The sequence below is a fragment of the Gambusia affinis genome, linkage group LG21, assembly GCF_019740435.1.
Source record: "Gambusia affinis linkage group LG21, SWU_Gaff_1.0, whole genome shotgun sequence".
NCBI lineage: Eukaryota > Metazoa > Chordata > Actinopteri > Cyprinodontiformes > Poeciliidae > Gambusia > Gambusia affinis.
Window position 1 is genome coordinate 7,893,717 of NC_057888.1, and position 24,880 is coordinate 7,918,596.

The following is a 24,880-nucleotide window of genomic DNA, read 5'->3' on the forward strand; positions in this document are numbered from 1 at the left end:
AGATTAAAAATTCTCCACGGGCCGGTCTGCTTGTTTTCACCTATTTCCCTTCTACTCTTTGTTATTTTACCCAGCGTAAGGTATTTCACGTGAATATTTCACGCCACGGCTGCGCTCAGAAGACCAGCTGCACCAGACGGCTCCGTGTCTGCGTCTCCAGCTGCGTGGCTCCAGTCCCGCAGGCTGGGTCGGCCATGTTGTTGTGTGGGGGTTGATGGAAGTTTGGTAGTAGGAAGTGGAGAGGAGGCTCCATCTCTCCGGGATACTCCAGGATCCCACTTTTCCTCCTTCCTCTTTGTTTTCCATCAGCAGGCATGCCTCTGCAGGATTTTCCCTTCAGCGATTTCTCCACATGAAGGAAAATGACAGCCTCTTGCAGCGCTAACATCAGGCTTCAGGACTGCAACACTTGATTTAACTTAAAACCAAACCGCTGGATGGATGAAGTGAGGATGAAGGCGGATCGGTCCCGGCTGGAATAACTCGGATTTACTTTGTCTCGAACTGATTCAAGGAGAAAGTGGTGAAAATAGGAAGATAAATCACACTGGAAGGACCGGGAAGGTAAAGGCAAAAATAATAAGAGACGTAATTATTTGTTTCTTTGTCAGAGCAGGATGATTAAAACAAGAAGGGCCAGCTGCTCCGCTGTGTGACCTGTCATCAACAAAGGACTGCAAGCATTGCCTACACTGAGAGCTGATTATAGGCTACTGTGTTTTTATTCACCAATGTGTTATATGTAAGAAAAGGAATAAGCAATGCACGAATTTAATCCCAGTGGAAACAAAAAAACCACACTAATTCCCTGGAAAAAAATTGATATGGAAAATTGCATATAACTATAGCTTTATTACAAGAAGCAGGAACCTTGACATATCATTATGGAGTATAGCTGTAAATGAAAACTTCCAACTCATTTTATTACCGTATTCAAATGTGTTTAACTCAAATACTTAGAATTTAAACATCTGATTTTTAATGGGTTTTCTAAAGTACCTTATATCATTTTGGAAAACTGTTAAATACTTAACCCACTCATGAGTCACACTGATTCAGCCCTCTGGAACATCAAGATTCTGTTTTTTTAACAGCTGAAGTTTCTCTATGCATCTCATCAGCACAAACTCCACAGAATGTCTTAAGATTAGAACTAAAACTGATTCAGTAACATGTCACATCCTGAACAGCTCTTTGCACAACTCTACCTGAATCAGCTGCTTTCAAACCTTATAAGGTAGCTTGGACCTGGAGAGTTGGGAGTGCCACTATTAAAGCTGATGTTGTCCGTTTTCTTATCTGGCTGTATGTTAGTGTATCTAAAATGCGTTTAAATCTGAAAAATGAAATACATTTTATGTCTTACCACAGACATACGGTGATGTTTGTCACCCTGGCATTAGGTCAGAGTAGAACATCACCAATTATAGATAGGTACCGCACCTATTTTGTTTTTTCTTTTCCATTTCAATGAAAGCATTGACCTTTCAGTCTCAGTATGAAAGGTCAATGCTCTGTATACAGTCTGTGAGGGCTCCCAAATGGTCAATTCAGTTAGTAGAAATATCAGAAAGCAGGGCCAAATGTATTATAATGTAGTCTGGGTGGAAAGGGAGATGAATCAAGTTGAATCCATTTCCTTAATATCAGTCTGAGAATCAGTTTAGACCTGCAGGAGTTGTGTGTTGTCACTCTGTGTGGTAAGAAATCCATTGTGAGTCCATATGCACATGCTGGGTGGGTCCAAGCATGTGTATGAATGAGGTGAGTGAAACTCCATCAGTCAGACAGAGAACCTGAATACTGTTGCAAATGAGTAAGTAAAGTAAATGTGGCATCATTATTGCAATATTTAGGTATTGCTTGATTGAATTTTAGGGTGGTGGTTCATATGATAGGTATAGTAAGATTTTCTGGGTGCACAATAGAAGAAACATGCTTTGTGTTAAAATGCACAAACACATTATTTTTAAACATAATGAGAACAATCTCTCTTTGTGGTAGCATGTGACATATTAAGACCACACCTTTTTATTATCAGCCACATACAGTTGAATATATTTGTACTAAACCCTCTTTCTTGAGTTGAGTTTATGTAGCCAAATTCCTTTTGTCCCAAAAGATGTCACTTTAAAAATCAATTTGTATTCTCTAATATTGGTTACAAGAAATAGTCTATGATACTAGTTGTGTCGTCCCTTTACCGGATTGCAGATTCTAAAGATAGGCCACATTTACACATCTAGGTATTCCCATGAGATCTGTTATTCTGGAAAATGTGCCTTTTCTCAGCAGCCTAGCGACTAAAGTGAGCTTGACATCAAAGTCTTGAGTTGTAGTCTTCTTGCATACTAGCCATGTTCTGTGATAATGTTGATGATGCAAAAGTACAAAAAGAAAGATTCCTTGGTAAATACTTTTTTATTTACATAGGGAGTCCATTCAGATAAAATTTCTTTTTCTGAAAAACAGGCACATCAGTGTAACGTATACATAACAATGATAACAAGGTACAGACAATTAAAACATTACAAAGTTCACTTAAGTATACGCAAAATATACAAAATAACTCAAAAGTAGAGCATAGAATTGTACTTTGGTTCCTAAATCTGCTCTAATCTGATCTAAATAGCAGGGTAATCTTAAACCAGAAATCCCTAATCATTATAAGACTCAAAATAAACTAACTAGTGATGGTTTTCTGAAGGCTCTGAAGACTTTCTTGGATGTAGTGTGTTAGGTATTAAAATTAATGTGGTGCTCAGTGGCAGCCAGCATCTGCTGCAGATCTGAACTTCAGCAAAGCTCCACAGACCGCCTTCCTGCCTGTACTCACAGCTGGGCACGCTTTCAGTCGGCGCGCTGGCTGATGGATGGAGGAACTCCGGTCTCATGCTTCCTTTAAGCTCAGCTGCCGGGCTGTCATCCAGCCAAATGTCTTGTGATCTAAAACCCCAGAGGAGAAGAATCTGTTTGAAACAGTGAGACTTGTTTTATTTTAGAGTCAGCTCTCAGACCATTAATAATCCACAGTGCGCTTGCATCATTGCTACATCTGCTTATTTGTATTTTCAGCAAAACTCTACAAGCTTTGTTAAAGGGGCAGGATTATTTGTTTTCCAGTCACATAGTATAATTTCTTACTACGATCAAAATGTCACCTTCAGTTTTATATATCAAACATGACTTAAAAGAATTTTAACTTCATAATTTAACATCTTGATATTAGGCCTATGTATCTTTAAATTCCTGCCTTCATCATGTCCTCACAACAACATTCTTCTATCAAGCATTTACAAATGTTCATCAGAGCGCTGAACTGAGAAATAGTTCATTTAATAAGCTCTGCAGATGTGCAGTTCCACCAGGTGTTTGCTTACTACTGCTGCTGCTGCTAGTTTGAAGGAGCAGAGTGGGGGAGGAACCTTTTATAACTGCTGCATTTATTTGTGAAAGAATAAAAGCAATACTCCAGGTGCGTTTCTGATGAGGGAATAACATCATAACATGTAAAGCTCACCAAAGTCGATTTTTTACATATGATTGCTCCCTTACGAGTCAGGTTTTACCAACTAAAATTGATTGCACCAGCTACATAAACATGCACAAAAATAAGGAAATAAATGCTTGTCAACAATTTATTGTTATAAACCTGTTCTTGGTGGTGGTGGTATAATGCGTGGTGTGGGGGGCATTTTCTATGAGGATGCACCCAACACTTTGTTGAAGTAATGCCTTGAGGAGAATCATCAAGGTGTACGTAATAAAGTGGAACATCCATAGACCGCTGAGATCCTTTCCAGATTCACAGATATACACTGTTAGCCTTTGCTGTATTTTCTACAGCTAAATACCACAAAATGCCCAGTAAAACTAATGTAAAACATCTTTACAAGTAGTTACTGTAATTTGCATTGCATTATGGGTAAATGACATAGTATTACAGTAACTTACTGTATGTTTTGAAGTTGCAGTAATTTACTGTTTACACATTGCAGTAGTGGTACTGTACTTAGAATGTCGTAGGCAAGGATTTCTCTCATACCTCCAACTTGCTCTTTCTGTGAACTTTAAAAAAATTATTTGAGTTCAGATCCTAAGAGTTTTTGCCAGAAAATAAGCCTAACCTCTCCCAGTCTTATCAACATTTTGTAAATCCTGCCTTGACTGACCACGCTGTGGTTGGAATGGAAGAAGGAAACCACAGGAAGGTCTTGGATATGCAAAGAATGATTTCCTAGCTTTAAAGCTCAGCGAGACATTGAATATGTTTTTGGTGCCACAGCTGGCCGTGGATCTCTGTTCAAAGTGGTATGTTTTTGGTTAAGCGTGCACAACCAAGAGCCTCTGTGAAATCCCTCCAATGCTGTCACTGCACACTGACTGGAGTGTGAATTATGAGAGCCAATATTAGTAAATCAAACTCACAGAGTTGCATGAGAGCGGGCCTCTGCGACTAATGAAAACACCAAAGACAGAGGGTCAAGAGTCAGAGAGCCTTTTGGACATGCAGCATCTTCTGTGAATGTCGGATGTTTGTGAAAAGATTTTTTCTCTCCAGACATCTGGGGCTGAATCAGGATGTCTGCAGATAGATAGAGTTTTTGTTTATTCTATGTTTCCTGGAAAACATGACAATGATAACAATTGTTACTCAACAAAGAATCATCCTTAAAAGAATGCAATTGCTCTCAGTTAGAGGCAGATCTCAGCAAGTCTTTGCTTTTTTTAAGGGCCTTGAGCAACAGACTAAATCGCTGTTATTCCTTCAGGCAGTCCGACCTTGCTGGAAGAGGTATTAAGCAAAATTATTGCCTAATCTGCCACACTTCTTACTGGATAGAGGCATGAGGAGGGGGAAAATAAGCACTAGCTGGAAAGGTATCGCTGCTTTTATTGCACATATTTGACTGTTTTTGTAGATTATTAAAGGGAGACTACTGGCAACGTTGACCAAGTGCTTATCCCAGCCGTGTTTATATTTATGGAGAGTATGGCTGCACAAGAAGAGATCTATGCCTGGAGGAAAAGGTTTTAAACAGTCTGTTCCTGATTGCTTAACTTTGATTCAGGCTGCTTTAAATCTCAAGCTCACTTACGTTTGATTTTCAGTCTCTGTGAAGCAAAAAAGAGCACAAAGAGCTTCAGTTTGTGTAAATGCTTACTTCTTGTCATTGCAACTTCCTCGTTTGAACTCTTCTCCTTCCTCTGTCACTGTGTTTGGCTCCATCTGGGAAGACTTGGGTGTCTTCTTATGTTTGTAGGTCATGCTATCATCCCGTGGGCGGGATGTTGTCCGCAATTACAATAAGCTGCTATAATTAGCAGCACATCATAGTTTCCCAGTGGTTGCATGGCTGTACTGGTCAGAAATTGCCTCATGTGCAGCAAAGGGACATCTTGAGCTTTTAGATGTACTACAAGACATAATTGCATAAACTTGGCAAACAAGCACAAACACACAGATGTGATTCCAGATTGCCTCTCTGTTTTTAATGACTTTGCTGCACTAAACTAATATTTCATTTATTACATTACATTTAGATATACAATTGCAGAGGAAAGAATGGTGTCATTATCATTTATCCTATAGTTAATATTTGATGATAATGGTGTCGCTGATATTTTTTTCGTTTTTAATCTACAATTATTTACAATTTTATCTATTTTACAATTATTAATTAATTTTCTCTTTTTAATTTGTTTGTTGCAAAGGTTGTATTGCAATAGTAGTCTCAATTAAATTTATTTATTAAATTATTTGTTTATTATCTTGTACTTACTGCATCGTGATGATGATTAACTTTTTATTTTTTATCAATTTGTTCCTGGTAGTATGGGTAAACCTGAAATTTAAATTCAAATATTTGCATTTTTATTATTCTAAATGATGATGATGTTTAACTTTATTATTAAATTATTCAATATTTTGCAAATTTTTTATTTAAGAAATGTTGCTGTTTTTGCTATTATTATTATTATTATTATTATTATTATTATTATTATTATTATTATTATTATTATTATTATTATTATTATTATTGTACTATATAACTATTTCAAAGGAGCCTTTCTACTTGTTGTGGTAACAGCAGTAATAGCATCAGGTCTAGTATTTGCCTATTTATGTTTTATTAATTTGTTTGAAATATTAAATAGTAGCTTATACTAATTAATGTTATATTAAGAATGTCCCATCACACATTAATGTTTACATTTTATGTCTAGGATAATGCCCTCTTCAGACGTTGTATTTGTACATAAAAACGAAAACAGTGTCGTTATGCAACAGCTGTCTGATTTATCCGACTGACAGTGTCTGGCTTTAGCTCTGGGCAAAGTCAGTCTTCTGTGTGACATTACAGGCGGGGTGAGCTTGGCCAAAATGACTACACACCCCCATGGACCCTGGTGGTCACTCTTACTTTGTTTTCTGTTATTATCCTCTTTGAGTAAATCCTTCACCCTTGTAATCCTCCTAGTAGTTCCAGCTGGGAGAGCTGGCACTGTGTGTGCCTGGCTGCCCCTCTTTCATTCAGCTGGCCTGCTGTCTCGCTTTGCCGTATCTTCTGCTCCGCACACAGAAAGGTCAAAACCATTTTATATTTGCCTACACAAACACTCGGATGAATTTTTATTTGAACTCGCTGTGCTGGACTTATCAGCAGGCATTTAGAGGCAAGACAATTTCATTTTTATAGCACATTTTCAGATACAAAGCATTAGATTAGAGGAGCATAAAAACTGAACGCCTCTTCTCTGCGTTTGGTTCTGACTTTAGGGATGGATAGACTTGAACCAAAAGAACTGAGTGGTCTGGTAGGTTCACATGATGGCAACATCTTTAATGTGTTTTGGTGCAAAGCCATTCAGTAATTTATAAACTTACAAAAGTATTTTAAAGTCTGTTCTTCATTTCAACAATTATTGCTGTGCATTTTTTTAACAATCTTTGTCAGGGACTTAAGAGGTACAATATGTGTTTTTGATCTGTGTTTAGTTGTTTTTCTAACTGAGGTATTTTCTTTAACATTCACCCTGTAAGTCTAAGACATTCTCCCCCAGAAGTCATAAAAGCAGAAATTTCTTTGAAATTTGCTTTTTTTGTGTCATTTTGCAAGATTGAGTTTTAGCAAATGTGGTTTAAGCAGAAGAATCTGACTTTTATTATTGTTCAGCTTTTCTACCACTATTGTTGTTTTATACAAATAATATAAGTGATATAACAAATGAAACATAAATCAGTTTTCAGCCTATTGCACCTTGTAGGCTTTACTTAAAACAACATCAATAGATTATATTTATTAAGCTTTTTTCTTATTGTCGATATAAAATAATGTAAATATAGTATAAAACGTTTAATAAGGTGGTGGTTTAGTTGAAAGGATGGAAAAGTCTTCCTGTTTTCCGGTCAGCTTGGCTAGATAAGCCCTGAGCAAAATCAGCAGACCTTCATCAGTTTTTCTAATGAAATTTAGACCCCACCGCCTCCTGCCGTAGTTGACAGGATGAAGCCTGTCTCTGCTTTCCATGACAGTTGTTTCATCCTGACCCTGGAACAGCTTCTGGCTCAGGAACTGTACATCTCTTTTCTGTGCCAACATTCTCAGCATGTTGGCTGCACATCTAAAGTCAGACATTGGATTTATAGCCACACAAACTTCAAACCCTTTGTAAGAAATCTGTAATTTAGAAACCTCTGCAGTGCCTTATTACGTCTTAAACTGGTTTTCGTAAGACAATCGTTGTTGCAACCTACAATTTAAGCACCTGCAACATTTTATTTTTGCAAACTGCTTTAAAATGTTTGAAAAATACCCATTTTGTTGAATTACTTGGCAGTAAATCCGAAGAACTCTGTGAACTCTCAATTATGCACCTCCCTCTAAGATAAGACATAATACACCCTCCTAACATCAAGGCCACAGCTGCAGAATGAGAGAATGCTACACCTCTTTGACTAATCGTTGCATGATGTTGACTCAGTAATAAAGTACCTTAATGTCTTTGCAACTACTGCTTCACCAGTGTACCATCATGCTAGTCAGCAGCACTTTTCTTTGGATTCTGAAGGACACCTTCTTCTGCTGCTTGTGTTTCTACTTATATCTCAATAGAACAACTTTTTGTCATATTTTGTATGTTGAGAGTAGGATAAGAATTCAAACAGGAGCTTGGAATAAGCATGGCAAAAGAATTGATGAGAACAAAAACATGTAAACTTACTAAAGTGAAGTAAAGTGAACAGGACATGAAGCATGGGCAGAGTAACAAAATGATGCAGCAATCAGGAAAGAAAAACCAAGAGCTTTAATACTTTGGAAGGGGTGGAAAATGTCAAAGTAACCAGATGAACTAATTAGATTCAATCTGGAATAGTTGTAATAACAGTAAAGTATAGAGACTAATGAATACAGGGGACGTTAAACTAAGACTCAAAAAGAATACAAATCAAGGGGAAAAAAACTTTTACATACCTAAGAAACTAAATCCAAATGCACAAAGAACAGAATACAAGAATAAAACAATGTGGCTGCACCTTTCTAACCTAACTAATAATAATTAACACAGAAAAATGTACTAAATATGTCAAGATCAATGCAAAATAAATGAACATACAATTACAGGCAATCTATAATAGTAAAGTTTTATTAAAGAAGAATTCTCCATAGTCTGACTTTTTGGATTTTACAGTGAGTTATCAAAATGATTGTGATGAGTTCTGATAATCTCTCAGTTTGTTTTGTTACAGTTCTGAATAATATTCAGTAGTTGTGAGAAAAAAGAGATCCGATAAAAAGTATCTATGAACATCAATTTTCAAGTCTAGGCACAGATTCCACAATTAGATGATAGTCTGAATTTTCACCAAGCCATTCTTTGACATGAGTAAAGTGTAGTATCATAAAACTTAGGGGCTCTCTTACATGTTGTCTCTCTAGTTTATACCTCAGTATATTCAGAGACTCATTGTTCATAGCTATGTTCAAAATTGTGATTCAAAGCAGATTTAGAATTAACCATATGTCCCAGTTACAACAGGGCTTAAAGTCTTAGTGGTTGGAGCAGCAACAAAATGATTAACATGGAAATATCAGGTCATTACACTTTCATTTCATAACATTTGTATCAGAGCTGGCAAACCATATGTCACGATTCCTAATCCAGACTCCTGCTCTTAAGCCTTTCACGCTACACTCTTCATTTCTCCAGATTCTGTTTGTGTTAAATTGATCTCTTTTTGTTTTGTCTGTCTGTGCAGGCTGAGACAATGGGCTGTGTGAAGAGCAAAGAAAGCAAAGGTCCCACCATGAAGTATCAGACCGACAATTCCTCACGGTCTGACCCCAACACCTCCACCGCCGTGCCTCACGTTGGTCACTATGGGCCAGATCCGACGCAGACACAGCAGAATCAGGCTCCCACATCTTCCTCCAGCTCTGCAGCTCTGAATTTCAACCACGCCCTCACGCCATTCGGAGGCTCCTCCTCTGCCATGACTCCCTTTGGAGGAGCGTCGACCTCCTTCTCTGGTCCCATGTCCAACTCTTTCTCTGGTGCCGTCTCTAGTGAGTAGAGTTTTATTTCTTCAAGCTTTACATCTTTACATTGCTACTATATGTTTACATTTCCAATGTATTTGTTTTCAAATATTTCTCGTCAGATTTAAATGTCCTGAAATTAGCTGCCAATGCCTTTATTTAACAGAACTCATTTTGTTGAGCTGCTCAGTGCACTTTATAGACAATCCAAAAAGCTAAATTGCTTGGTCACTTAAAGATAAAAACATCCAAATGTCACAGTATTAATGACCCTTGTTGTGAGTTAATACGGTGAGTTTGAAAACTGTCATTAAGAATAGTGTCAAAAACATCTTTTTCCTTTAATGTATCATACTTCCTGCACATTTAAACTGAAAACAGACCAAAGGTTGCTGCAGTAACCTGGTTACAGAAGTATATATATCATATAACTAATATTGAGTTGAATGACTTTTTAGGTTTAGTTTCAAAATGGATATGTTTTTGGTGGGAGCTTCTCACAAATGAACTCCACTTTGTAAAAGTTCTCCAGCTCTGTCTCATTGTGAGAACATTTTGTCCACGGCCTGTCAGGTAACCTCACAGATTATATTTTAGAGTCAATAAAGGACAAAACTCATTCAAAATGAATTTTCTTCCTGTTAAGTCATTGTTTTGTAGATTTGCATGTATGCTTTGACTCAGTTATACTGAACAATTGGGTTCCTGAAGTTTTGTTGCCCAAAACTGACCAGTATTTAAAAATATTCATGTTTTCATTTTAGATGCTTTGTGTCTTCAATATTTATATTATCTTCTAATATATAAACACATTATAATAATTTACCAAGAAATAAAAAATCTAAAAAGTAAAAATGGCAAGACAGTTTTTATAATTTAAATAATAACACTATATTATTTGGGCTAACATGCAGTACATAGGGTCACCATTGTTTAAACATTTTTGCAATATGGAGAAGACATTGCAAAAAGTAAACTGTAAACTTGTTTTGCATTATTTTCTAGTTATACTTAAGAAAATTTGTACTTTTAAGTAGTACTGCAAATGGGGTGAAAGGTCAGAACAACACAGAGACACGCAGGAAAAACAGTGATGCATCAATAGACTTGTTCCTAAGAGCAATTTAGAGAACTGACTTAATATATTTGTCTTTGGACTGGGAGGCGAAGACTGGAGTGCCCAGAGAAATATGGAGAACTTTGTCTTTAGACGTGTAGTTAACTTTTAGTTGGGTTATTCATTATGTTTTTTGGCACTTTTTTCATAGAATACTGAATGAGGTGTTTACAAGCCACTAATTCTGTTTCATACGGAAACCTCCTGCCTCTGTGTCATTGTTATTTTACGTTGCTAAATTTTTATACGAGTCTTTCTGTCAGCCTTGATCCACAGAGAAAAGAACTGATGATTGAACCCTCCTATTTAGATGAGATTTCTGTTGTAATCCTCCCCGGTGTTGGATTATCTGCTCTTAGACGCGTCGCTGGGTTGCTTTTTGCTTTCTGCAGGTGATAATAGGATTATTGTTGACAGCATTGTTGTCATGAAAGGCCTCCATGTGGGAAGGCTGCTGCACAGTAGGCATGTTGATTTACAGGATGTTGTCATGGGATGCAAAGAAAGAGCTGATTTATACTGTGTAAAAATGACAGGTGGCTTTTAATGGTTCATTTGAGGTCATGTTCTAATAAATCAAAGCCACCAACCTGATCTGAATTATGACTCAAAGAAATGTTATAATTCTGGAGACAGGTTGGATATATATAGAATTTTCTTTGACCTATGTAACAATGGTATTGTCAGATTCCATCTGTCATTTTTATAGGTGATGCCAGATATTTACATACACTGAATAAAAATGAACTTAATTTATTCCCCCTCACTGTCTGAGTAAACCGTGTCTATTTTAGACTGTCAGCGTTCTGGATCAGCTGCAGTTGTCTGACTTTTTAGGTACAGCTCTGAAGATCCAATTGTAGTAATTAATTCAACCAGAGATAATTGCTTGGACGAGTTTCTCAAGCTCTTGCAGGAACATTAGTCCGTTTTTTTTCTCCTGGAAACATTCTTTAGGCGATAGAAGGTCAAAGTTATCTTAGATTTGACTCATTCTCAACATCTGGGCTTTTCCAAGTTGTTTAAACATTTAGTATACTTGGTGTATTTAAACTTTGGAAATTTAAGAATGTAATAAAGCTGTCTTAATATTCCTTCTGATCTTTAACTAAAACAAATAATGTTAATCTATGCTGACATAAAACAGGAGAAGTTTAGTCTGTTATTTGTTTTTTATATACAGAACATACAGATATCTGGTTTCAACTGTGGATAAAGAGCTGGTACCTACACAGTGAAATTACACAAAAAGGCAAATAATGACACTTTAGCTGACTTTGCCTGTGTCTGTCTCAGCAGTCTTACACTGGCATATTTTGTAATGCTTTCTATGCAACCACACAGTGGTGTTTAACTGTGGGTTTTGTTTTTGCATTTTCAGGCGGTGTCACGTTCTTTGTTGCCTTGTACGACTACGAAGCCAGAACATCAGATGATCTTACATTTAAAAAGGGGGATCGCTTTCAGATCATCAACAATACGTAAGACTCTCCTCAGTTTCTCACCAATAACTGTTTCCATGGAGGATCTGGCTCTATTTAGCATTCATGAATGACTTGCAGTAGCGGTAAGAAGTTTACATACACTCATCATAGGCAGTGAAGTTTATTATGATTTTAAGATTTCAGCAATGTATTTGAATTATTATTTTTCCACAATGGATGGATTAAACAACTAACTCATGTAGGACAGTTTATAAACTATTTTTGGGTGCATAAATTTGAATTTAATGTGGATTTTCACCAGTTGATGCAGGCCCAAATTTGATTTGTCACTATTTGACCCAAAATATGACACTCAGGTGAAAGGAAATTGTTTACCTCAAATCAACAGCTATTCAGTTGAAACTTGAGGATATGTTAGTGTTTCAGTTAGATAATCATATTAAACACGTCAAAACTGATTTTTCAATAAACAATGTCGGCTGTTATCAAGTTTCTGAAATAATATTTTTAAAAACATCTAAGATTTTTGGACTATTCCTAGAGGCCGAGTAAAAACACAGGTCATAAATCACCACTTTTTAATGTCTGCAGAAAACAATTGTTAGAAGTAAAACAGGCTAACAGAGGGGCCTTAATCAAATATTTGGAGAAGTGTATGTATACATACAACAAATTAAAAAACATTGACATTATATGCTGTATAACAATGTATGCAAGCCTCCAACAGCAAAAGTAGCTTGCAGTTGCACACTTTCAGTGAGAAGCAGATTTATTTCATTTTCTTTAACGTCTTTTCAGAACCAATTTCATGTCACAGTTTTTTTAGATTTAACAGAACCTCTTTCATTATAGAGATGGACAGAAAATTATTAAGTACCATTACCAGTGTTATATTGCTGCTCTCAATCAGTCTGCCATATATATGTATAAGCCTCAGTCCTGACAGTTGACAGTTGAATGAACAAACTGTCTATGTGCTCTCTCCCGTGTCATTGTTCTCCTACAGCGAGGGAGACTGGTGGGAGGCTCGCTCCATTAACACCGGGAAGAAGGGCTACATCCCCAGCAATTATGTGGCCCCCGCCGACTCCATTCAGGCTGAAGAGTAAGACTGGGTTGTTGCCTCTCCTATTCTCTGTCTGCAGAGTGTGTGTCAGAGAGTAGTGGCTGTAGCATGAGTATGGATGTCTCAGTGTAGTCCAACATTATTGACTTCACACCCTTTTCTGTGAGCTTTCCAGTCATAGTGAGCCAGGATCTTCTGGGTTTGCTTTTCTATTCTAGTCTCTTCTCTGTTCATATGCTGTTTTGTTTCACAGGTGGTACTTTGGCAAAATGGGGCGTAAAGATGCTGAGAGGCTTCTGCTCAATCCTGGGAATAATCGAGGGACTTTCCTGGTGCGGGAAAGTGAAACGACTAAAGGTGAGTCAGTCCTTCTTTTTGAACATTTTTCATTCAATGCCTATGATTCTTTCTGGTTTTACTGGTAAGCACTTCAATTTCAACATGAGCAAAAGTCTGCCGTAAGCCTCTTGATGACATTTTAAGGTTTTTGGAGACTTCTTTTAGCTCTCATGATGAACTTGCTTGGAGGGCCAGTATGTCCACGGTTGTAGTCAGTTTGTCATACAGTTGAACAGCTAATTTCATTTTCTGCTTTTTGTAAACTGATGGGACAAAAATAAACTCTTTGGAAGATGTGTTTTGGTATCAAAACAACAGAGCATTTCAGAAAAAGAAATTCAAATTTAAAGTGAACCATAATGGAGGTAGTGAGATGATCTGGGGAGGTTTTGCTGCTTCAGAACTTGCATAACCTGCTGTAATTGAAGGGACAATGAATTCTACTTTCTACCAAAAAATCGTGGGAAAAAAATGTCTGGCTGTAAGTTTGTGACATTGAGTTCATGCACAGTAGTCTTATATCAGTTTGGGACACTGTTGCATGACCTAAAACAATCCACTCATTCTTAAAGCTCTCCAACGTGGCTGAATAAAACAATTCTGGATCACAATTGCTCCACAAAAATTTAATGGATAGCAAAACCAGTTATTGTGTTTATAGGGAGTTACTTTTCCACATAGATCCTGGATTATTTGTGTAGTTTTTTTTTTATATACAAAATTAAATCATCATTTTCAAAAGAGTCTTTTGTTTTTGATAATCTGAAACATGTATGTGTGACAAAAGAAAGAAAAGGTGCAACCTTGAACAAGTTTAGCTTAAGAACAGGGATGTCACAATAGTTTGCTGAAACCTGCAACAGTAAGCTGTGTTGCAGCTAGTTGTATTCATTAAAAAGGTGTTAAAGCTAGGTGATCTTGTAGGAAAGGTGGTGAACTCTGGTGCAGAACAGGGAAGTTCCAACTTAAAGTAAGTTGGGAAAGTTAGAAATACATTTTTGAAATATCGTCTTTCAGGAATCTTTGTCATATATCCACTGATTCATTCTCCACTTGTGAAAAGAATCCCAGAAAACCGCCGTCCCAGCCCAGTTTAAAACTTTTCAAACTGGTCTTTGACCTTTCTTTGTCACCCCTTAGGTGCTTATTCTCTGTCCATACGGGACTGGGACGAAGCCAAAGGAGACAATGTGAAGCACTACAAGATCCGCAAGCTGGATAACGGGGGATACTACATCACCACGCGAGCCCAGTTTGACACGCTGCCGAAGCTCGTCAAACACTACACAGGTATGGTCCTACCTGTCCCTGCAGTCAGACATTGGAGAATTATCTTGAAAATTGCACTGTGCCACACGCCTCGCTGTGTTGCCAAGGGAGATGAATGCTCTTTAATTTTAATAATAGTTGATGTTACCGTCAGATTTGCCACATCTTCAGCCTGAGGACGCCTCCTGTTAAGGCTCTGTGATTCCACTTGATTTCACTGTGACCCCAGAGAGGTTCTTCCTGTGATTTAAAAAGCTTTGTGAAAGCGGAGCATCCTTGTAGCAGTTTTTATCTCTGTATCGCAGAGCACGCAGACGGACTCTGCCACAAGCTGACCACGGTCTGCCCCACGGTCAAGCCTCAAACTCAGGGGCTTGCTAAAGATGCCTGGGAGATCCCAAGGGAGTCGCTACAGCTGGAGGTCAAACTGGGCCAGGGATGCTTTGGAGAAGTGTGGATGGGTAAGAACAAAGCTTGTACATGCTTAATAGAAGTGGATGTAGCTAATGAGACCCTGTGTCTGTAGTGTCTTTCCATTGGTGTCAAAACTGGGGAGTTATCCACTTCCTGCAGTTGCTTCCTTTGTTTGTTGTGTCCTCTTTATCGCAACATGTTGCCTCTTGTCAGATTAGCTGATGCCACAGAACTGTGCAAAACTTGTAAACCACCTCTTTGTATTTACGTGTGAAATCCAGGGATGCCAACTTTTTGCTCATTTAAAAATTTGGCCCTGACTATCAGTTGTACAGTTGATACTTTTGATACTTCTCATACTTTATCATTGACTGCTTTTACTCATTTTGTGTACAGTCATTAACATCAATCAAACATCTAACACAGTTCCTGGGGGGATACACAGTCAGCAAGCCTTAGCATAAAAGATGTTTTCTTCTGTCAGAATTTTTTTTTAAATAGGGTTAAAAGTTGAAAACATACCTGGACAAATACATCCATTTATGAATAAAATGTTGCTTAAGAGATGATTAGATTGGTTTACTAAGCTTGTTTGTTTAGACCAGACATAAGAGGTAAAAATGGTCAAATTTTCAACATATTTCTATGAACTAAATAAAGGCAAGAAATGAGCGACCTGAAAAAGCAACGAAAGAGATGCAGCATTACAGACGTTTTTGATTGCAAGAGTACAAACTTCACACTCTGACCAAGGCTGTTGAAAAGGCCTTCATCGTTACTTTAAAATTTTGTTGCATAAGCTTTTATTTTTCAGGGGCGTTCTTGAAACCTGACAGATAGTGTTTTCATGGCCTTGCTACACAGGTTGTTAGTATTGAAACTTTTCTTTGGTTGCGTGTTTTACATTTTAGAATACCTCTATCTGCTGTCTTCAAATATTTACCTCAGACTCAAGACTGATAATTGTAAGAAAAAGAGAGAGAAACGTTTGATGACGTTAAGTCTATAAATGAGCAATGGAATAAATCGTTTCTACCAAAGATGTCCATTAGATGGTCAGTTCTGGTGAAAAGGTTAAATAATTCTTCTAAAATTTGATTCATCTTTGAAAGAAAATTGCTAAAAGAAGAGCTCTGGAAAGATTGGAAGAATGTAGATGAGCAATATTATATGTGATAACAAATCAGTGTGGTTGCTTAGAGGGAGAAAAAGATAAATAAGGGATGAACCAAGACTTTTGTACACCATTTGTTCTGCCACTTTCTTAACTGAGGTTGAATCTGCTCATGGCTGCATGACAGCACACGTCTGAGCAATTATCTGACCTAATTAATGATGCAGCCTTTCTCCCAACCGATTATTCACACTGATTCCCCCGGTGACTTCCATTACTTTGCTTCCTGTCTTTGTCTCTGCAGGCACGTGGAATGGCACCACCAAAGTGGCCATAAAGACGCTGAAGACGGGAACCATGTCGCCCGAGGCCTTCCTGCAGGAAGCTCAGATCATGAAGAAACTCAGACATGACAAACTAGTGCCTCTTTATGCTGTTGTGTCTGAGGAGCCCATCTATATTGTCACAGAGTACATGTCCAAAGGTAACCGAAACCAACCCAATCAATCAATCAATCAAACTTTATTTGTATAGCACATTTCAGCAGCAAGGCATTTCAAAGTGCTTTACATCAAATCAAACACAAAAATACAATGCAACATAGAATCAACAATAAAAACACAACATAGTCAGATTCCGTCAATAAATTTGCAATTGATTACGTTTTGAATACAACTCTAAACAAGTGGGTTTTTAGTTGAGATTTAAAGGAAGTCAGTGTTTCAGCTGTTTTACAGTTTTCTGGAAGTTTGTTCCAGATTTTTGGTGCATAGATGCTAAATGCCGCTTCTCCTCGTTTGGAGAAACCCAACTACATTAGGTGTTTCCCCCGCTGAAAAAAAACACAACCCGGCTTTATTTTTATCCACTTCTACTGAGTCCTGTTTTAAAAGAGAAGTATTATAGAACCAATGTGTGCAGCATGCGCTGGATTAATGCATGGAGATTTCCTTGAAGGAAGAATTTAAATTTTACAGGCATTTTAATTGATATGCTGTTCTGGTTGAGAGCCCCCTGTGGTTCCCTGAAGGCTGGAACTGAAGACTGCAGCAGTTTTGTTGGAGGTTTTTGCACCTTCAGCTGCAGCAGCACTTTTTTTTTAAGTGAAGGTGGGGGGTTAGAGGTAGTTAGATTTATGTGAGGGTAAATGGTTACCATTTTGCATGCACCACTCTATAATTGGATACAGTTTGTGTGTTTTCAATGTCAGAAATATTTTTCAGACTTTCACTTGCAGTTTATGGGGAAATATTTCATTTTACTCTCAGTGAATTGGATTCTAGAACACAGTCACATCCACTTTGTTTTTAAACTGGATTTTGTGGTGGTCACAAATATTTAAGATTTGAAGTTCCACCTACTTTAAATACTTTCCCAGAAGTCTTTGCCAGACTTTTATGCCTACAACAATATAACAAGCTTCATTTTATTTGAATTTTCAAATATTTTGAGTTAAATCAACATAATTTTTGGAATTAATATCCAGAAAGCTTCAGAATGACTGTTATTCATGGCTAAATATTTATTGTGTGTTAAACTTTGAATGTCACCTTTTTTTTTTTACTTACTGGAATGAATATATGGACTACAGATAGGTTTTACAACACAGCTCGTCATTTGGACCTATAAAGTATTTTCCAGAACCTTCTGCATATAGTGGTTGGAACGGGAATGAAATTATTGATTTCCAATCTGGTTAAGACAGCAAGAAGAAAGGAGTCGCCAGTGTAGCAAAGTATTGTGAGTAGGGTTACAAGCAGCTTGGACAGTTGGTTAATGATTTATTACAGGATTATAATGTCTTCTAACCAGAAACAGGCAAATATAAATGATTATACTTCCTTTGTACTACACCAGACCGTGTATAGCCTTGTACGGTTTGAACCACAAAGACAAAAAACTGAAAACCTTCAGTCTTAAATTCAGCTACGCATGAACTGAAAAGCTGATGAATTACAAGGAAAGATATATTTCCCAAAATAATTATTTGAGGAATCTAAATGCAACTGTAAGCTCAAAATTTTGAAGTACTTATAAAAACTCAGTTATAGAAATTTTCAAAAGCTCTTTCTTCTTACTAAAGTAATTTCTGTACGAGAAATATTCTTGCTTGCTAATGTACGATCCCTTGAAAGCAAATTATACTACCTGAAGCTGGATTGAACCGCCAAAAGGGAAACAAGAGACTGCTGCATTCTCATTTTCTGCATTAAAAGTCCGTTAAAAGTGACAACTTTGCATTATTTCATAAATAATGATATTTTAATGCAAATTTGGCACTTTTAGTGGACTTTCAATGCAACTTTTAGAGGAACTTAACATTAAAAGTTTTCTTATTTACCGAATGACACTTCACAAACACACACACTCTAAAATAAGATCACATTTGGGCTTTGTAGCTACAATACTCCATTTTTAAAATAAAAAAATGTTTTTATTCAGCCTCCAGGTTCTTTCACTAAGCATTAACTGAATAATGGGCTTGTGTAATCTAGAACAACGCTGGCAAAAATGATATTTCTGCTGTAGCATGTGGATTATTTTATGCAGTCACATCAACACCTTCCTTTTGACACCTTATCCTCTGTGCTGCTTTTCCAGGAAGCTTGCTTGACTTCGTCAAAGAAGGTGATGGCAAATTCCTGACGCTCATCACGCTGGTGGACATGGCCGCAAAGGTGAGACAAACGCCCACAGTTTCCCCTTCAAATAAAGAGCCTCTATTTGTGCATTGCTGATTTCAGAGCTTTATTTTAAGACGTTTATGAAAAGAACCGCTACAACAGGCAAGCCTGTCAGGTTTCCCTTTTTGCCTTTGCTTTGTGTGTTTTATGTCTGACATTGTTTGGAGCTGAAATGATTCACGCAGATACTTTATTTTTAGATTGCAGACGGGATGGCTTTCATCGAGCGGATGAACTACATTCACAGAGATCTGCGCGCCGCGAACATACTCGTGGGCGAGAACTTGGTGTGTAAGATTGCCGACTTTGGTCTGGCCAGGCTGATAGAAGACAACGAGTACACAGCCAGGCAAGGTTGGTACATTCACATAGACACGCGCAGAGAAACAGCTTGTATGTGTGGAGCAGCAATGGAAATTACAGGAGAGCTATATGTCGTCTCCCATCATGGTGAATTAGGCTAACAGTGGAAACCAGATGCTCCTATTTGCTCTGATTAGTTGCACTTTTCACTCACTGTGAAATAAAGTATTTCTGTCACCAGTTAGAACACATTTCCTCCTCTACATGTTTTTTCTTGTTCATTGTAAGATCACCATATCGAATTTTGTGCAGTGCTGCACTGTTAATCTTGTTCACATTTTGTGATGTTGCATCCTGGAATCAGTGTGTTTTAATTCATGTGATACACCAACACCAAGTAGTTTACAGTAGGGAAACGAATGTTTGAAACACATTTTACAAATAAAAATCTTAAAATGGCTGTTGTGTATTCGTATTTAGCCCCTCTTAATCTGAGACCCTCATATAAAGTCCAGTAAAACCAATTAGCCACCAGAAGTCATCTGAGTTATAAACTTAGTCCAGCTGTGTGTAATTTCACTTTATAAGCCCAGACGTTCTTTGAAAGCCCCAGCAGTTTGTAAAAAGAACATTACTAAAGAACATTGCTGTGAAAACCAGCATCATGGTTTTCACAGCACCATGAAAACCATGATGCTGGCAGGTCAGTTTAAAGTCATGATAGGTTATGAAGCAACTCCAATAGCTTCGAACCCCTCACAGTGACATGTTCAGCCAGTTATCTGGAAAAGGAAAAAGTATGGAGCAACTGCACACAAGCCAGGACATGGCCATAAACCTCAGCTCCTCAACTCAGAGATCCAAACATTTCTGGCATAACTGTACTGACTCACAATGAGGAAAGTGAAGGTTGAAGATCTGCTGAGGCGAAGACTCCAGGAGCCCTTCAAGTACTAGAAAACAACTTTATTTGCAAACCAACACTTTTTGGCTTGTGACCCTAATTGGGTAAACAAGCCAAAACGCCTTGGGATGCTAATAACATTTTTTCCTAGAACTTTGTAGACCTCAAATGTCACAAAAGGCAAGTAGAGCCTTAAACAGAAAAGTAGCCAAGACATTCATGGTGACTCTCACAACAAACGTGGAAGAAGATGCTTTGGTCAGACAAGCTGCTGCTGCCAACACCTGAGTGTACTTCTTCTAGAAACGATTCCCCTGATTTGGAGAAAAACCTGTAAAAAGATTGAGATGGTGATTTATTATCCAACACAACAACAACCCTTAACAAACAGCCAAAGCTGCAAGATTAAAGCATCCTGTTAACCTAAATCCGATGGAGAATGTTTGACTGTTTTAAAGCTCTTCATACAATTAACTGATCTTGAGAAATTTTGCAAAGAACAATGGGCAAAATGTCTTGATGTGCAAAACTGGCAGAGACCTACCTCAAATACTGACTCAGGGGACTGAATATAGATGCACAACCTTACTAATAATGGCTTTATAACATTTATAAAACATATTCTTCTATTCACAATATTTTTGCTACTTTGTTCTGGTTTATATTATTAACGAAATACATTAATGCTGTGTTTGTAATCTGATTTGACTGCTTTCGCAGGGCATTGTATAAATCAACCTTTGTCAAGTCATGAGGAGATTTGACGAAAGTAAAATATGCAATATATCATGTATTATGCAGTATATTTTTTGAGGACACAGCCTCTGATGTCTCACCTCTTCATAACCACCGCAGGAGCCAAATTCCCAATCAAGTGGACGGCCCCTGAAGCCGCTCTGTACGGTCGCTTCACCATCAAGTCAGACGTCTGGTCCTTTGGGATCCTCCTCACCGAGCTAGTTACCAAAGGCAGGGTGCCCTATCCAGGTGAGCAGCACACTCCTCCATCATACACACAGTCTCTTTCTGATTTATGACTGCACCAGATTGACTCCAGTCTGTCAGGTGTTGTCATGCTGCTGTTACTAATGTCTGAGGACAAAGTGAAACGTCTCATACTTTGTGTAAGGTGGTTGTTTATGTCTCTGCCGGGCAGTGGAGGGGGAATACTGACACACACTTTCACACACATGGTCAGATTTGAGATTAGATGAGGCCATCTGGTGGGAGGCGATCAGGGGACCGAACAGCTCAGTTATTAATGGCCATCTGCCGGACTCATTCTGCATCTCGTTTTCCTGCAGTACCGTCGCAGATCACCTCGTCTGGGTCTAATGTGGCGTCTTTAAGAGATTAGTTCGAATACACAAAATAGATGTTTAAACTACGTGTTTTATTTAGGAATGTCTCTGTAATGTATCAAGTTTCAAGCTTTACATAGCAAAGAAAATGTTGCATTATTGCAAAAAGTACAATTTGCAGAAGGAGCTTCTGGAACGTTTTAAATAATGTATGCAAATTATTATAATTCAAATCAGGAGTGAAACTTTTTTAGCAAAAATTAGCAAGATTAAGAATTTGACTTAAGTATTTTCAGTCTAGATTTTGTTTATCCACCCATCCATCCATAACTAATATCCCATACTTTAAAGAATAACCAGTGCAAGAATATTTGCAGTAAATTGATAATAAACATTTGTATTAATACCCAAGATATGCTGAAATATTCTAAAACCTCTCAGGAATGTCTGGAATTAACATAATTAATTCCAGAAATTAATTTGTCTATTTTGAATAAAAGAAACAATTTTTTTTTTTAGCAGAATCAAGTACATTTAGACTGTCCAGATTTGTCCTTACGTCCAGGTTTGTGATTATTAATGATATTGAATAAGCATCTGTCATGGATGTCCAGCTCTCAATATAATCTGTGATGCTAACGCCGCTCCTTTTAGGTATGGTGAACCGGGAGGTGCTGGAGCAGGTGGAGCGGGGTTACCGCATGCCCTGCCCACCAGGTTGCCCTGAGTCTCTGCACGAGATGATGATGCTCTGCTGGAAGAAGGAGCCAGATGAGAGGCCCACCTTCGAGTACCTGCAGTCCTTCTTGGAGGACTACTTCACCTCCACAGAGCCTCAGTATCAGCCTGGAGAAAACCTATAGCCATAAGGAGGAAGAGGCTTTGCTAAAGACTGTTGAATACAACTCTACTTAATTTGTATCCATTGTTTTTATTTAGTTTTTGTTTTTGTTTTTTTTTGTTCTTCCGTTGTCTGTTCAGATTTTTGTTTTTACATGATTTTTTTTATCTTCTCACATCTGGTACAACAATTATTGGAGGGAATTTTTTTACCTCTTAATGTAGATTTGATCAATATGTGTGATAGCAGTTATGGGCATACGCATTCACGTTTAAATACCAGACATCACACAGTGTTATGTTTCTGTGAAATAAGCTGTGATTGAACATCCACAAAGAAATGTAATGGAAATAATTTTGACGTCTCTATGGTTTACTAAGGCAATTTGCCTCCTTTTGTTGAACATATTCTCCCTGATTTTCTCAGTTCGCAACAACTATGAAAGTATGGAATGTTATTTCAGTTCTAGATTTTTTTAAAAGTGCACAGATTTTCTTTTTTTTTTTTTTTTTTTTTTTTGGTCTAGTTGGTATTCCTTACACTTATAGGGAAGAGAAGGGGCAAAGTGCAGTAGCTAGTTCAGTATGTGGTAAAGATAGAAACAGTCCAGAGGAAAAGCTATAGTGCCCAGTCTTTGTAGTAGCAATGTTTGAGTCCAAATATTTAGGTCCCAGTCCTGACACAAGTCATTTATGAGTCGCTTTTTACCCAGGCTGCTATACCTCAACGTCAAAACCATTTATACACCCAAAACACAACACAATTTAAAGTAACTCGCTGCATTTAATCAGTATTACAGGGTCCACTTTTGATTGTGCTCCACTTTCATTCACCTGTGGCGTTTTTCATGATGCAGCATGCATTTTGTTTTGACAGCAACCAATGTTTAGTCCAAACTCTATTTTCTGTTGGACAACCTTATGTTTCTATAGGTTTCTGTAACTCAACTACTTCCATACTTTAGTCTTCAATAAACCCCATTCTCACTTACGCTGACTTTAGAGCAGTTTTCAGAAATGGTAGGCTAAGTTTGTTTTGTGTTTTGATATGACTCTTTGATAATTTGGCTTATAATGTGTAGAAATAACATACACACGGTGTCCTCCTGCCTCATCCGCTTAGCATTTTGTTTTGAACATCATAAAATCTAATGGATTGTGTTTCAGATGCTCTCTGCCCAGCCCTGTGAAAGTGAAGGTCTTTTTAAAGAGTGAAACGCTTTTTGAGTGATAAGGAACACCCAGATTTGTAAGACTGATGAAATAATGTGAACAACCTAGATACAGTTTTGCAGACGTTCCAACTTGCAATACAATTGCTTTGATAAATGTTACATCACAGTAGAAAACTGTGATCCTAAAATCCTGAACAAGCAATAATTGTTTTGTTTTCTGAGTGTGATTTACAGCAGCAGTGATGAACTCTGATCAAGTTTGCTGTTTCAGCTTTTTTCCACTCCATGAGAGCGTTGGTAAATCTAAATGTAATTAAAGTACTATTAAATGTATTTATATTATATTATTGCGTCATCAAATTGGTGTTCTAAAGTAGCCCATTTCAAGGTTAGATTTTATTTTCATAGCAATTTTTTCTGTATCAAGGAACAGATGTGTTGCCAAAAAAACTGTTTATCATCACTTTTATTATCACAGTAAAAGCCCAAAATCATTGTGCTCAAGTTTTAAAAACCATAGATTTTGTAAATGCACCATTTGTTATATTAGCCAATTCAGAAACAAGATTAATATATTTTGTCAGTAGAAGTTCTCAGGGGGATAATCTCATGCATCCTTATTCATCTTGGGGTGATAAAACTTAAAGGAAATCTTACACAACTGAATCTCATGTCCTTTGTGTGTTTTCTGTGCACCATTTTCATATTTTGTTATAATATACATTTTCTTACATTACACAGTTAGTGTCTAATAATGTCATTTGGAGACTTTCTATTTGCTCACCACCCGACCAAGCAGTAATTTGTGTCCTGATTATCACAGTCCTTCTCTATAACCGTTCTATATATTGTCTCACCGGTTGGGTTTTTACAGTGAAGAGCTGCTGAAGAAACCTATGGACTAAGGTTTCTGTCAAGTCATCATGACAAAACATTGTTTCCAGCTAAGTACGAGGAAGACCTTTGCTGATCTTTGTCTTGAAGAAAGCAAAGCCTTTTATCCACTAAACTGTGACTGCTGAGAAACCTTTGGACTTGCCTGTTTATGTAACCAAAAGGACTCTGCAAACACTATATTTAAGACATTGGATGGATGTTTTTAATGTTTTGTTTTCTTCTTTTTTCTTAATGTTCTTTCATGGACTCTGCAGGATTGTATTAAAATTAAAAGTGAGCACAGGCCTTGCAATGAGGGCTTTGTGTCATAAAATCAGAATGCATTTTGAGGAGTTAACCTGTGGGGAATCATCTGTGGAATTTGTAGAATAAAAACTTGATTTTACACGCAATATGTCCGTTTTGAGACTATTTGATATGTTTCTTTAAATCGTGGTTTGTGTTTTTTAACCAATGGCGGTGTGGTGAGG

General features: G+C 37.5%; 1 protein-coding gene across 1 annotated transcript; it reads left to right on the forward strand.

Moving 5' to 3' along the window:
• Positions 1-24,802, forward strand: LOC122824530 (tyrosine-protein kinase yes-like). The gene is made up of 12 exons (XM_044105302.1): positions 1-564; positions 9,263-9,569; positions 12,041-12,140; positions 13,111-13,209; positions 13,424-13,527; positions 14,650-14,799; positions 15,084-15,239; positions 16,611-16,790; positions 18,908-18,984; positions 19,191-19,344; positions 21,053-21,184; positions 22,153-24,802. The coding sequence occupies exons 2-12, from the start codon at positions 9,272-9,274 to the stop codon at positions 22,359-22,361; spliced, it is 1,659 nt and encodes a 552-aa protein (XP_043961237.1). The 5' UTR covers positions 1-564; positions 9,263-9,271; the 3' UTR covers positions 22,362-24,802.
• The last annotated feature ends 78 nt before the right edge of the window (positions 24,803-24,880 follow it).

Coding starts and splice junctions, on each gene's coding strand:
- LOC122824530 (XM_044105302.1), top strand. CDS start 9,272: ATGGGCTGTGTGAAGAGCAAAGAAAGCAAAGGTCCCACCATGAAGTAT. Junction 9,570..12,040: donor TTTCTCTGGTGCCGTCTCTA/GTGAGTAGAGTT, acceptor TTGCATTTTCAG/GCGGTGTCACGTTCTTTGTT. Junction 16,791..18,907: donor CACAGAGTACATGTCCAAAG/GTAACCGAAACC, acceptor CTGCTTTTCCAG/GAAGCTTGCTTGACTTCGTC.